General features: G+C 49.5%; 4 protein-coding genes across 4 annotated transcripts; 1 reads left to right on the forward strand and 3 right to left on the reverse strand.

The window, feature by feature from the left end:
• Positions 1-419: 419 nt before the first annotated feature.
• On the reverse strand, positions 420-1,641 carry N7533_006332 (SDR family NAD(P)-dependent oxidoreductase; the record flags this gene model as incomplete). Its single annotated transcript, XM_057102982.1, has 3 exons — positions 420-876; positions 937-1,267; positions 1,335-1,641. The coding sequence occupies 3 exons, from the start codon at positions 1,639-1,641 to the stop codon at positions 420-422; spliced, it is 1,095 nt and encodes a 364-aa protein (XP_056962612.1).
• Positions 1,642-2,294: 653 nt separating this feature from the next.
• On the forward strand, positions 2,295-5,492 carry N7533_006333 (TBC domain-containing protein; the record flags this gene model as incomplete). Its single annotated transcript, XM_057102983.1, has 1 exon — positions 2,295-5,492. The coding sequence occupies one exon, from the start codon at positions 2,295-2,297 to the stop codon at positions 5,490-5,492; it is 3,198 nt and encodes a 1,065-aa protein (XP_056962613.1).
• A 520-nt stretch (positions 5,493-6,012) lies between these two features.
• N7533_006334 (uncharacterized protein) lies at positions 6,013-7,561 on the reverse strand (the record flags this gene model as incomplete). Its single annotated transcript, XM_057102984.1, has 2 exons — positions 6,013-7,175; positions 7,243-7,561. 2 exons carry the CDS (start codon positions 7,559-7,561, stop codon positions 6,013-6,015), a joined length of 1,482 nt encoding a protein of 493 aa, XP_056962614.1.
• Positions 7,562-8,254: 693 nt separating this feature from the next.
• On the reverse strand, positions 8,255-13,201 carry N7533_006335 (CDR ABC transporter; the record flags this gene model as incomplete). The annotated part of the gene is made up of 9 exons (XM_057102985.1): positions 8,255-9,187; positions 9,249-10,181; positions 10,243-10,594; positions 10,650-11,245; positions 11,301-11,544; positions 11,600-11,943; positions 12,006-12,457; positions 12,506-12,588; positions 12,654-13,201. 9 exons carry the CDS (start codon positions 13,199-13,201, stop codon positions 8,255-8,257), a joined length of 4,485 nt encoding a protein of 1,494 aa, XP_056962615.1.
• Positions 13,202-15,046: the final 1,845 nt, after the last annotated feature.

Genomic DNA, 15,046 nt, shown 5'->3' on the forward strand with positions numbered 1-15,046 from the left:
GTGCTACTGCCCCCAAGGAATCTGTCACTATTTTGTCTTCGTCGTACCTTCTGGTATGGAACGGCTTTTTTGCTATCCGTTTATCTTGCGCTCCTCCGGCCTGGACTTGGCTCGAAAGAGCGCCACCCACTTTGCACCCATCTGCAATTATTTCCTTGCAGTTTCCTACTGTGTCCCCAGTTTGCCACGCATTCTCCTTATTTCCTTTTGTCCGAAATCGTTGAACTGGACTCTCGATTGCCGTGGATCATTCCATCCTGTTGTATTTAAAAATGGATCTCTAATCACCATATTTTCTTCAATTTTGATGCCGTTGTCAAGTAGGGAGAGTAGTAGGGCCCCGAATCTTCGACTCTGCATGTCATTTCTTAGATACTAGTACTTCATCAATATATACATGGAAGACTTCAAGTTTGAAATCATGCCAGCTTGCCAGGGACGACGGGGTGTCCAGCACTCAGTCCACCACACACAGCCCACGCCTGGCCATTGACATAGCTGCTCTCATCACTACCGAGGAACAATGCCACCCGAGCGACCTCGTCCGCGATAGCACCACGTTGCAGAGGGTTCAACTGGCCAATCTTGCGAGTGGTGCCGCGCTTCTTAGCGTGATCAAAGACAGACTGTGTCATGCCTGTCTCGATCAGACCGGGACAGATCGCATTGATACGAATACCGGTTCCGGCTAGCTGGTACGAGCAGGTCTGGGCAATAGAGACGACTGCCGCTTTGGAGGCGGAGTAGTCGGTTGAGCCGGCGTTGGACCGAAGTCCGGCTACCGAGGCTGTGCAGATGATGGAGCCGCTGGGATATGGCTTGGATTCGGAAGTAACCTTCATAGCAGGAGCGGCGTGCTTAGCTGCCAGGAAGACTCTGTACAATGTTAGTTCCACTTCAAGCTAGGAGGGAAGCTTTTCCGGGACAAATCCTTACCCAAGAGCGTTCGTTTTCATAGTGTTCATAAACCCATCCCCATCAATTTCGGTGAACATCTTCGGTTGTCCTACGATTCCAGCATTGGCGAAGAAGATATCTAAACGGCCGTACTTGGCGATAGCTTCGTCGATGACGCCGGACACGGCTTTCTCGTCTCCGGCATCGAATTGACGCACATGCACATCCACACCCGGGTAGAGAGACTCCATCTCCCGCTTGTGAATTGCGAGATGTGAGTCGCTGAAATCGCAGATGTAAACCGCCTTGGCGCCATTGTTGGCGAATTGGTGTGCGCTGGCTCGGCCAATTCCATTGGGAGAGTTGGCGCCTGTGGATGGTGGTAGTGCATGCATTAGTGTGATGGATCGTATGACATGATATGGGGTTTGACATACCGGTGACAATAACGACCTTATCTTTAGTTCGACTGCTGGGAGTGTTAACCACTGACAATTCTAGTGATCTGAAGGGTGCGACTTTTGTTTTTGCTTTTTGCTTTTTGCTCTTTGCTTTCCAGGGTTGTGCAAATTGTACGGAGTATATAAGACAGTGCTCGAGTCGGTGATACTTACGGGCCTGCAGAGTCCGGGCAATGTGTCGGATTTTGGGGATACCTTCAAATGTTCCTTCGTCGGAGATACCTTCAACAAGCTGCTTGCTGAGAGCTTGGAGGCGCTGTTTGGCGGCGGAAGATGAAGACATGGTGAATATAAAGGGCTTTGGATGAGAAGGTAAAGAAGAGCAATGCCAAATGGTCCAGACCGCAATGTCGTCTTCGGCAGTCACTAAATACTCTCCAGTCTCAATGGGCAGGAGCTTGCCCGCATCGCACCTTCCCCACTTCGCCGGTTATGCGGAGTGCCGAGGCACAAGTCACGTGATTTGCTGACTAGCATACAGTCACCTGATATCTATATAAATCACGTGATTAACCACGTCATGTGCCCAGTGCTTGTTTTGGGTCTCTCGAAGCTGTCGCGGATGTCGATGAGTCTGCCAAGTTTCGAAATTTAGACATTCCTGCTTTTCTGCAAGATAGCCAGTGGACCTATTTCACCCTTTTGATTTCCCCTTCTTTACGAACCACAAAGTGCGTCGATCTCCCTTCATTCCCACAAAGATCCACTCCGAATCGGCTAGGATCGACCAACACAACCCCGAAGGGCACAGAACACCAAAGCTGGAGAGACCGATAACTGACAGACAACCCTTACAGCATTCTCCTACTTTTGCACCGCGTTTTCTCCAGGAGAGCTTCTCTTTGTTTTTGTTTTTTCGTCCAACTCTCTGCCCAGCATTCATGAAGTCCATAACCACCCCATTCGACATCTACGCCCTTCACCAGTCGTTGAGTCATGGCGGAGCCCGATCCTCACTCACAACGGAGGTCCTCATCCCAGGCATCTTCAGCTTCCAACCGCAGTGCAAAGGCTAGGACATTACGATCAAAGGCCCAGAAGCGCCATTCCGGTTCAAACACACGCACCGATTTGACTTCGTTCCCTTCTCTGCCCCCGAGTTCGCCGCCCGACAACACCCCCACCTTGACACGAGGCCTGACAACTACCTTGCTGACGGGAGACATTGGAGATGGTTCCAATGAGACCGGTCGCGGACGCAAGGCTACCCTGGCCCGCCTAACGACTGGGGTATCCCATGCCTCCGGCCGCGCCGCTCTCTTCGATGATTCGCTTCCGGCTCGTGATATTCCAGGCGCTCTGCACCTCGCGGACGATGCGCATATCGAACGTATGATATCTACCACCGGTCCTGTCAAGATAGTTAGGCAGTTTGCCCGTGATTTGGCCCAGCGGGATGCTGAGATTTCCGCATTGCGGCAACGGGCCGATGCGCGGGAGCGGGAACTGAAGAAAATGCTTCGAGAAGTGTCGGTGTCGAATCAAGATATTGAACGCCGGTTGTATCAAATGGAGAACAACCCAGAGGACCGCGGTTCGGATGGAGACAGCACCCACAGTCTTGGTCAGGCTTCGCAGAGCTCCGGTCTGGACGGTCTCATGTCTCAGGCCATGACGGACGCTGTTGGATCGAACGATGGTGATGCTTCTGAGCACAACTCTGATCTTCAGGCGACTATTCGGCCTCAGCGAGCCGATGAACTGCGTGATGCTGAAGGCAACCGCAAACGCCAAGGCTCCATGCGTGGCTGGCAGGAGTATATCTTTGGATCAACGAATCCCAGTCGCAAGACTAGCCGTGCCAGCAGTATCATGAGTGACATGCAAGAAGTCGAAGAAGATGATACTCAGCGTACTCGAGTCCCGAGCAATCCTTCTGTCCGGCGTAAGGCTCTCGATGAGCAGCTCTTTCATCCTCCTAATGGAAAGCCTGGCTCTATCGCAAGTGATACACTAGGAAGACGTATTGCAAGTGGTTCTACCAATGGGGACGACGTCAGTGTTCATTCGCGCAAGTCATCCCGCTCCCTTGGCTCCTGGACTGTCAAGCTATTTGCAGGGAATGCCCAAGGACCAAAGGATTCTAGTGATTCGGAGAGCAGTCGCAAGATCTCCAGCAATCAGGACAAAAACACAGACTCCAAAAACTCGATGAGCGCAATGGCAGCATTGAAGCGAATCAACAGCAACACCAACATGCCCGCCTCTGGAGGACGTCCCGGTAGCAATACAGGCACGGTCAGAATCAATCCGGCTGCACGAAGAACGCCTGTATCCAATATTTCGCAAGGTGCAGCAGCAGCGGAAAATTCGGACCGGAGCTCGAATAATTTAGGCCCTGTCGAGATGGATGCTATCTTGCCTATGGAGTCTCGTCCACCGACCCTTTCTCCTATCTACAACAATTCCCAGTCTGGGGAATTTCTGACGGATCGATTTGGGTTCATTTATGATCAACGTCGGAAAAAGCGCCAGAGGGAAGCAAATGCTAGCAAGACTAGCAAACACCGATTGAGCATCACAGAAACCCTTGGCAACCTGCGCAGTGACTCCGATGCCGAGGATGAAAACCAAGCCCTTCCCTCAACCACCCCAGAAGCTCTCAACTCTCCTCCAGACTCTCCTGTGGATCCCGAGAATGGGACTGCTGGACTTCGCCGCTGGCAAGACTATCTCAAACTGCCATCTCGCCCGACGGAGCTTTTATCCCACACGCCCTCCACTGCTCCTATAGTCTCTTTGACTACGGCGGAGCCCACTCGCTCTCATAGCTCGTCCGTATCGGTCGACAAAGATGGAACTCTATCGCTCAATTCAGGCCAGCCATCCGCCAGTACGTCGGCAATCACGGCAGATCGCCCGGAGTTCGCAGGAATATCGTCGGAGGAGCAACCTGCTGTTCGAATCAATGCCTCTGAGACCGAACCGGTCAAGCTTTTACTTGAACAGCTCACCGATCTTCATGATACGTTGCAGCGTGATCGCACAGTAAGGTGGAATGAATTCCTTCGCAAAGTAAGAGCGGAGCGCCGCAAAGAAGGAGAGGCTGCAGCCGCCGCTGCCGCGTCTTCTGACAAGTCCGTTCCTGCTGTGGATACACCAGAAGCAACTCTTGCTGACGGCGAGGTCATTGGGGTTTCCGGACTTGGTAACAAAGGAAAGGTGGGCCGCGCCAAGTGGCGAGAATTCCGAACACTTGTCCTTGGCGGCATCCCAGTTGCTCTTCGGGCCAAGGTGTGGTCTGAATGCAGTGGTGCCTCTGGGATGCGGATTCCAGGATACTACGATGACCTTGTGCGAGGAGTCGGCGGCACCGAGCCAGATCCTTCAGTCATTGCACAGATCGAAATGGATATTCGCCGTACCTTGACAGATAATGTGTTCTTCCGCAAGGGACCGGGCGTTGCCAAGCTGAAGGAGGTTCTATTGGCATATTCTCGCCGTAACTCGGAAGTGGGCTATTGCCAGGGCATGAATCTTATTACCGCGTCACTTCTCCTCATCATGCCGACTGCCGAAGATGCTTTCTGGATCTTGACCTCTATGATTGAAATCATTCTTCCCCAGCATTACTATGATCACGGCCTCATGGCATCACGCGCAGATCAGGCTGTCCTCCGCCAATACATCACTGAGATACTGCCTAACCTTTCTTCGCACTTGGAAGACTTGGGTATCGAGTTGGAGGCCCTTACTTTCCAGTGGTTCCTGTCTCTCTTCACCGACTGCCTGTCTGCAGAGGCTCTCTACCGTGTTTGGGATGTTGTTCTCTGTCTTAACGTTACCAGCACAGTGCAGAATGGTACCACGACGAATGCATCCGCTGCCTCCAGCATCAAAGAGGCCGATAAAGCCACACCAGTCTCGGAAGACCTCGCCTCTGGTGGTGGAGGTGGAAGCACGTTCCTTTTCCAGGTTGCATTGGCATTGTTGAAGCTTAACGAGCCGCAATTGTTGACAACATGTTCCACACCAGCCGCGCTTTATACCTACATCAACCACCAAATGACCAATCATGCCATCAGCATCGATGGCCTGATTCAAGCTAGCGAAGCTCTTCGCAACATGGTACGCCGTGAAGACGTCATTACCCGCCGAGCTCTTGCTTTGCGAGAAATGCGCGAATTTGGTTAGGGTACCCCTCAGCACTTTCGTATCTCCCTTTTCACCTTTTCCTTCTCTCTCTCCCTCCCTCCCTCCCTCCCTCCCTCCCTCTCTCTCTCTCTCTTTTAGAGCTACCGGCGAATATTGTCGTTCTTTTTCTGTTTCACATTTAGACTTGACGATGCCAACGACAGAAGCATGGCACGGAGTTTTGGTTTTTTCCCATCCTTTGCCCTTTTTCATCTTTTTATCTCTTCATTGATATCCCACTAGCTTCATTCTCTGGCGCTTTTCTTTTTTCTTTTTTCCCTTAAAATTCCAGCAACACAGATCTTGGTCCTGGCATTCAACTGTTCTCCTACATTCCTGCAGAAGCATCCGAGATACCCCTAGCTCTTTACACATGGGTTCACGTTAGATTCAATAAACATTTGTGGTTGAGTTCCATCTACTTCTAACCTTTTACGCCCCGGGCCCTTCGTCTCACCCTTTCTAATGTCTATCTATAAATCTATTCTTATTTACATAACCTCTATTTCTAACCGTCCCCCTATATTCCGCCCACTGAAAACCGACTCCAGCTCCGGATCTGAGGGCCATGGATTCTAAAAATGATCGGCGAAGCCATAATGCATGCAGATAAACAAGCCAGCAATGTAGCCGACCAATTTATGTGCAATGTGCCATACATCGGGCCCTCAAATAAAGGAAACGACGCAGACACAAGGCTTCGCACCATGACGTGAATACTAATGGCCGAGACCGTGTTCAACAAATAAACGTCAACAATATACGCGATACCCGTGATAAAAATGAGCTGTAGAGACAGTCCGATGAAGAAGCAGGCAATCACCTGCGCAACCCAATGCGTACCCCCACTCCAGCCAAACCAAAGCAGACTCGGTGGAAGTAATACGGCTCCCAATATCATCGGCGGCAGTCTATCTTCAGGAGGCACGCGGGCTGGGACACCATCTACCGCTGCCTTTTGAGCAAGTACCCATCGCCGCTTGTACCAGGTCATTGTGAAAAACGAGAAAACTCCCAAGGCAGACAATACGCCCAGACCAACAGCCGTAAATGGGAGAGTGGCAGTAGGCACGCTCCAGCCACGCATTCGAAATGCCCGCGGGAATAACTGATACGAGAGGTACAGCGTGCCGTAGACCAGGGTTAGGTAGGTTGTCATCACGATGAGAATGGGTTCTTGGCAGAACATGCGAACGGGCTTTGTGCAGTATTTGCGAAGGAGGACTTGCGGATTCAGGGAAGCCATTTCTGCTTGTGCTCGATAGTTCGGGTTACCTGTTTCGTGGCGCAGATAGGCTGCCCGACGCATGAGCAGGCGATTGTGCGAGGATTCTCGCAAGAGTGCGATGCAGAGGAGTCCGACCACCCCGCAGAGGATCAGAGATGTCCATGCTGTCCAGCGCCAGTCGTATCTGTCGACGATGTAGGCTCCGACAATTGGACTAATAGTCGAACCTAGGTTCATGATTGAAGCGGATGTCCCGACAGCAATTCCCCGCGTGATCGGGCCGAAGATATCGGCCAACAATCCCGATCCAACGGCGAGACCGCCACTCCCTAGCATGCCTGCCAGAAATCGAGAAACTAGGATTGTGGTGACGTTGCGGGCTAGTGCAAGTGGGATTTGAAAGACTCCACATCCGGCTAATGCAACCACCATGACAGGCAGGTTACCTACTACTTCTGCCATGGGTGCGAATATGAGTGGACCGACTGCATATCCAGCCATGAAGAGCGCAACGCCTGAGACTCATGACTTCTTCCGACACGCCATATTGGTGGGCTGTGACGCTGGTGGCGGACCCGAAAATACTCGAACAGAATGAGATGGAGAAGATGACGGCCAATGGTGCAAAGGATCGCAGCAGTTTTTCACGTCGTGCCCAATTCTGCGGATTTTCGGGATCATGGGGTCCATTCCAGGTGACTAGTTCAAATTTTGACACTGGCTCGTTCGGAGGAGAGGCCGTTCCTGGCGTGGAGGCGCCGTCGGGCACTGCGATAAGGTTGACCTGGACGCCTTGCTCCCGTTTATGCGCTTTTGCGGGAAGCAAGCCCGATGAAACCATCGTAGGGGAGATGAAAAAAAGTGGAATTGTGACGATTCAAGTTCTCATGAAAATCCTTTCTGGGCCCTTTTCAACGTTGGTGATCGGCAATTGATGCAGGAGTTGCGTCGTTCGGGTCCACCTGGAGAATCTCCCACTCAGGATTGCAAGATGTCCGCCATGTGATGAGGGGGATATTGGCCTCGGAAAAGTAAAGAAGAGAATTGATCAATCAATTCAATGAGCCAGCTCGGCCCTTATCAGTCAATTGGTGTCTGGGGAGTGCAATGGTGTAGTTCGTAACGAGGAGAGTTCGGAGAGATGGCCGATCTCCGAAATCCTTCCCGACTAGGGCAAAGTCGGAATCGGCGAACGAGCGAGATTTTGATAAAGAGATATCGAAGGTGAGACTGGCGAGTTTTCAACCCGCACTGTCTCTCCTTTCATTGAATCTATGAAAACTGAAAATGGAGTGGGAACTTCCTTCAGAAGGATTGGTCTGAGTTGGGATTTTAGACAAAATACATCAAGCTCTATATCATAGCCCCTGGCCTACACTGACCTCATATTATCATAGTAGGTAGGTCGCCGACTTGTCCATTATGCCCTTTCCCTGAAGCCACCTCGTTCCACACGCCCCATCCAATCCATCAAGAATATCAACAGACACCAATCAATGAGAAGCACCTATTTTCATCGGTAGATCATTGCCTCTCATTGCGCTTTCTTCAGCGCAAGGTACTTCGAAATCTTCTGAGTCCAAAATCCAACATGCGACAATCCAGGGCTACCACAGACCCGCACATACCAGTATAGAATCAATGTAGCAAAGACATTGAAAGCCACATACGCCCAAATCAGGCCAAAGTTTCTCCAGCGCTCGTCATAGGAAGACGCAACCGATTGCAAAAACACATTCGACCTGGTGATCGCGCAAAATTGACAGTTGGAAGTGGCATCAGGATTATATACCGCACCTCCAACCATCTGCGAGTATGCCGCGAGATAGCTCCCACAGGTCTCCCCTCTGGGTGGCTGAACCAAAATGGTTTCTATGTCCGAGCATTGCACATTGATATTGGCGAGTCCAGTGGACATCATCGCGCTGATGATGTAGGTAAGGGGAGACGTGCGGTACATGAAGATCCAGAAACCAGGTAGACTCGCTGGGGTTGCCATAACTCCGCAAAATATCAGAGAAAACACAAACAGGAGCAGTGCCAGAATTGCCCCGATCTCCGCTGTGGCGGCACTTGCGACTACCATTGTCGTAAATGTACCGCAGTGCATCAGGAAGCCCCAGATCAGCAGGAACATCAATCCGCCTCTTTCTGTAGTTTGCTGAGTGGCCGCGGCATTGTGATTCATGCCTATCAGGTAATAGAAGGGGATAAACGTGATCAGTGCAGCCAGGGAGTTCCACGGTATCTCCACAATGATCTGGGCCAGTATGAAAGTCACCCAAGAGTAGGTCTTTGATGGACGCTCTCGGACTTCATAAAGGTCGCGCTGTAGGATATAGTTCGGCATCTGCTGGTATGCTAGGAACGGAAATATGACGAGAAGCATGAAAATAGCGAACATTTGGTGCTGTAGTCCGAGCACGGTGATTTTTGTCTGTAGAAAGGAAAATCCAATGAATAAAGCCTAGCGTAAAGTGAGACGATTAGCATCCTCAATTTAGTCAAGATTGATCCTTTGAACTCACAGTGACAAAACACATGATCAATTTCGAAAAAAGGTACGAAGGGGTTCTCCAATACTGCTCAAATATCCGTTTTGTACAAACCCAAAGTTGAACATGGAATGGGCTGGCAAATTGGAGGGAAGAATCGGCACGTGAAGTACTCTCCGAACTTGGATTCTGCTCTAAGGAGGCCAGCTCCTCTTTGACATTGGAATATTCCTGACTACCAATCCAAGTGGCCGGCCAGTCAATCTTGGTCGTACTGCCCGGGGCGGCACCAATCACACGGAGCATCCATTCTGCTGGATTATCACTTTCTTCACAATGATCTGCTCCGTGCCGCTCGAAATACTCGGTCATGGTCTTCGAGTTCGCCCCAATATCACCAAAGTAGACTGTGCGGCCGCCAGCTGCAAGAAGGAGAAGGCGATCAAATTGTTGAAAGAGCATAGCCGAGGGCTGGTGGATAGTGCAGAGAATGGCTTGACCATGATCTGTGAGCTTCCGCAAGAGAAGCAAGATTGACCATGCTGTTTGACTGTCTAGTCCAGATGTTGGTTCGTCAAGGAAAAACAAAAGATCTGGCTTGGCTGCGAGCTCCACGCCAATTGTCAGTCGTTTCCTCTGCTCAACATTCAACCCTTCGCCGGGGTTGCCAATAATAGCATGAGCATAACTCCTCATTTCAAGAAGATCCAGAATTTCCTCGACACTTTGTAACTTTTCAGCCCTACTAATATGAGCAGGCTGTCTCAGAAAAGCACTAAATTCCAATGCCTCCCTGATAGTGGCAGTTTCCAAATGAAGGTCCTGCTGCTGAACATAGCCAATTCGTCGTTGGAAAGAGGCATCACGCTGAAGGCCATTGTTGAAGACTCCACCCGTCACAACCCCTATCGTCACTCGATTAGCTAGAACATCTAGCAATGTGGTTTTGCCTGCCCCCGAAGCACCCTGCACTCCATTAGCCTTGTATTCCATTGCGCTGTCATTCAAATTAGACGGCGATGCTTACCATCAGAGCCGTGAGTTTACCTGGCTTGACCCAGCCGTTGACATGATCGGTTATTCTTCTTGTTCGACCCTTGATCGTGATATCGTAGCAAATATCTCGCCAGTGAAAAACGCTCTTTTGGGCTGTGATGCCACTCGATGCTGGTTCGTTGACTTCATCTAGTCTGGATTTCTCGCTGGTCGTTGGAGATCCGGTTTCCTCATCCGTCATTCTCTTCTCTTTCACGGCTGAAAGATGACTGCGCTGAAAGATAAGAACCTCCCCTTTACCCATGTCAGAGCTGATATACTCTGCTGACAGTAGATAAACAATCATGAAGAATATCATGAAGGCAATTAGGATACCGAGATTCCTGTATAGTTCACGTAAGAAAAGAACCGAGTAACCCATAATAGAAGATAACGCACCTCCACACGTGTGAGTAATAATACCCATAGCTCATGGCAATGTAGCGGTCTCCGCTGACTACAGATGACCCAGCCGAAGCACCAACCACTGAACATGTGCGCTCCGCACTAGTTGTGTTTTGATACACGGGCCCAGCCGGTACGAAGCTGGCACATTCGAAGTTACGGCCATGGAATTCGTTCGCAATCAGCGCCTCATAGGAATATGCGAGAGGATTAAGGTAATTGATCCACCGAAGCCAGCCTTGCATGTTGCGGATCGGTAAAATGAAGCCCGTGTACAGAACCATGGCGATTACCATCAATGCCGCCGGAGTCAAGGCTTCCGCGATTGTTCGAGTTGTTTGACCGATAGTTCGAAATATCATTGACATGACCAGGGTCGAGGAAAAGGCGAATAACAGATATATAACGACATGACCTGGTTCCTTCCGCAAATTTGCCATGTAATATAGTGGGATATTGAATGCCACTGTTGATAAAATTTTGCAAGGAAGGTCGCAGATCATAGATCCTATAGCTTCGGACAATGGATGGTAGAAGGCATAAGTCGCATGCTTTTCGACGATTGGGCGTTGGGCATACAGGGACAAAATCTTCCAATCTGTCAGTTGTGCTTCCCAATTTCTACTTCCGTCGAATCTGACATACCTCCAAAGAACTGTTCAGAGCATTGAACAGAAGCGCAAAAAATAAAACAATGCAACGGTTATTGAAACTAGCACTTGTATCCTGTAGCATGTAGAAGACACTACCCAATAGCAAAGATACGGCTGTATTTCCACCCACTGTGATGACGAAGAAAGTCATGTCGCCTTGAATTCGGCGGATTCCCCTGTGAATGCAGAGAAGGACTTGCAATGGAACTGAAATGGTATATGGTGAATTGGGTGTCCTGAAGTAGTCAGTTTCTTTAAGCTCGATAGATAATGAAGAGAAGTAGTACTTACATCCAAGAAGCCTTTTCGGCTTGCCGAGACTCTTTGAAATTGTCAACAGCCGGGCATCCCATAGGGTATTGCCTTTCAAATTCTGTAATATCCTGCATGAGCTCTTTGTGAAGTGCACTGTCTTTCCACGCCTTGGCGAATTCTTCCGGAGACCGGGGCACTTTGGCTTCAAATCCAGATCTCACCACTCTTTCAACCGGGTTTGTGAGGGAAGTCAGGAAGTCAGGGGTTGTCTGTCGGTCTGGGCAGTGGTATCCAAGATTCACAAAGTAGTCTTTGGCCAGCCCAATAGGCCCATAGTATATTTGTCGACCCTGGTATAGCACGGCAACCTTATCGAAAGTCTATCGATGTAAAGTTAGCGTATATTCGCTAGAGTGATAGAGGAAGATGGGGTAATCCATACCTCGTAGGCCTGCTGGGAAGCTTGGTATAAGGCTACGACTGTTGCTATGCCTGTGAGATCCACTGACAAACGCAGAGTCTGGACAAATTTAAGTGCTGTAGCACTGTCCAAGCCTCGCGTGCTATTATCCCAGCACTGGATTGGGCTTTGTGCCAAGCAAACCTCGGCGATGCTGACTCTCTTGCGCTCACCACCACTGACACCGCGGACGAACTCATTGCCAACTTTCGTGTCCATTGTGTGTGTGAGACCAAAAACAGCCATGGTAACATCCCGCATGTGTCTGGCATACTCATCACGAGACACGCCGGGAAGTCGATTCCGAGGAGTCTTTGCCAAGGCCGCATACAGAAGTGTTTGGCCAACGGTCAAATGTGGGAAGTGCGTGTCAGTCTCAGCCTGGTAAATAACATCTCCACGAAATTCTCCTCGGATCCTTTCGCGAGGAATGCCTTAAGAAATGTAAGAATTGAGCGTGGCCAAGGAGGTAGCGTACAAACCTTGGTAGTTGAAATTCGAGCCCTCGTCCAAGTGAAGTCCCTTAGTTTGACCGGCAATGGTCTTGAGAAATGTTGACACTCCACTGGAACAAATTCAAAGTCAGCCGGCCCTCTCATATCAAACCTTTAATTGGGGTTTAAGTCTTACCTGCCTGGTCGCCCCAAGACAAGGAGCATCTCACCACTTCGGAGGAGTCCATTGTGGTTCTGCAAAATTTGCATTTTTTGGTCTTTACGATTGATGAGACCAGAAACGAGATCCGTCACTTGCAAAAAAACGTTGAGGAAGTTCTTTTGATAGCTGATGGGGCTACCAAACCCGTGAACACTAAGATCACGGAAAGAAAACCCGGCCTTGCGAGGCAAATAACGCTCAGCACTCTGAGAGTTTAGAGACAGGACTGTTTCCACCCATTTCTTGGGATCAAATTCCTTGGAAAATGGGTCAAGTCCGGGGTCGTTAGAGCCCTTGAAGGGGTTGGACACTGCTACTTGAACCCCTGATTTGATTGAGGCATCCGTCAGGCGCCTAGCAAGGTTCGTGATCTGTGCCCTGTCCCTTTCACAGATATTTGGAGAGTCTCTGTCATTGGGTTTCTTTGTGACGCCTGACCATGCTCGTTCAAGTTCTTCCTGCGCAGGTGTCGTAGTCCTGGCCTCGGCGCTGACATTTTCGGATTGAGACGACATTGGCATAAAGCATGGGTGAAGATAAATGAGAATAATAAGGCCTATTTACGAACTTGAAGTTCAAGGTTCTAGCAAGAAGACTCAGCTAAAGAAGATGAATATCATGTCCAGGTGCTCAATAGCTTGAAATTTCACCACGGGCCCGGCGCTCTTTATACTAGTAGTATACTATTACTTGTACTACTAACACTATCTTTTTCTGGCACCTGTCATTTATGCTATTAATAATATCAAGTTCCATCGGCGCATAAAACCAATATGTCATTTAACGCAAAAACTTGAAATCTACCCAGGAGAATGTCTAATCTGTGTTGTCCTCAGCTTTACTTCGGCGCCGATGTGGGTCAACGATTGACATCCGCGAGTGATATTTCGGATCTTGTGGTGGGGTTCTTCTTTGCGGCGCCGAAGATACGCCTTCTTTTCGGCCCATGTGGGTCCCGTTGAGTCAGGAGATCAATTGATTGGACATCTCCTTCGGCGTCGGAGACTGGAAGGACAGCTTTAAAGAACGATTTCGGCGCCCCTTCTACCACTTTTCAGCAGCCTTATCACTTTTACGCAGCTGGCGGCCATGTCGGAAGCACTGCATCAGGCCTGTGATGCATGCCGTATCCGCAAGCACCGGTGCAGTAAGTTCCGCCTTATCATTTGCAATTTCCGGGCTGCTGAAATCGGAAACAGAAATGAGCACTGCCGATAGGTGTGAATTTTGCTTGGTATGCACATTCTCTTACTTCAGAACCAAGGCATTAAGTTAAGAAAGATCGAAATATTTAGTCCCGCAATAAGGATTGCTGTTTTAGCTTCATCAAAAAGCGTCGAAAACGCAAGCTGAGCCAGTCAGGTAAAGTGATCGAGATAGAATAAATCCAAGATTTCACTCACTTAATATTCAGAAGGCCCACCGATATACCTCGGACCTGAAGGACATGGACTTGGGGCAAACTTCAAGTTGCTAGGACACAGCAACACCACTCCAACCACACTTTATATCGACTCGTTACTAGCCGATCGTCCAGCTTCGCGCATTTCCGGTAGCGCCAAACGCCCAGATCAAGTTAGCACACCTGGGCCCACTCCCAATTCTGTTGCTCTTGAACTGATAATGTTAATTTCAATCCATTTAGTTGACGGCTATATTTGGCCCGAACCACAATATCTCTTTCTTCCCGGCCAAAAGAGTTCGTTCTATCAGCGAAAGGCTCGGACATGACAGGTTAGAACAGCTGCTCGCAGATATTCGAGATATTGTCGCGGCCAAGGTACAGACGAGTTATTCGATATCTCACTCCGGAGATCTCAAAGACTATAATTCAAAAAATCCTTCCAGCTTCCCTCATCCCGAGTCTCTGGGCACTCATATACTCGGTATGTCTAGACTCGTCGACCCACTTCCCGTCCTGCTGAGGGTTCTGTTATGAGTATAGTAACTAAGCCACCTATTTAACAGTTTATTTTGAAACGGTTCATCCTATATATCCTTTTCTTTGCGCTTCCGAATTTCAACGACAGGCGGCTTCTCCAAATTTATCAAACTTTCTTGCCACTGACAAAGCTTTTGCGGCGCTGTATTATGCAATTATTGCGATTGGCTGCCAATATAATGAAGGGGGTAGCTACGAAGCGGGCATTGGCGATGCGTGGTCATACTTCGCAAGATCGCTCTCCTATCTTCAGGATCTTATTTTAGCTCGTGGTTCGCTCACAGCCGTTCAGGTCTATCTCCCTTTCTCATGATGTGCTTGTCCAGAGACTAATCAGTGTTATAGGCTCTCATGGCTATGGTATAATATGAATGCCCCCTTCCTTCGACCAGAAGAATTTTGCTGAAGTGCTATCTCAGGCTAT

Source organism: Penicillium manginii (assembly GCF_028828005.1).
Source record: "Penicillium manginii strain IBT 31320 chromosome Unknown utg000004l:1.0-7231830.0:1.0-7236170.0, whole genome shotgun sequence".
Classification (NCBI taxonomy): domain Eukaryota; kingdom Fungi; phylum Ascomycota; class Eurotiomycetes; order Eurotiales; family Aspergillaceae; genus Penicillium; species Penicillium manginii.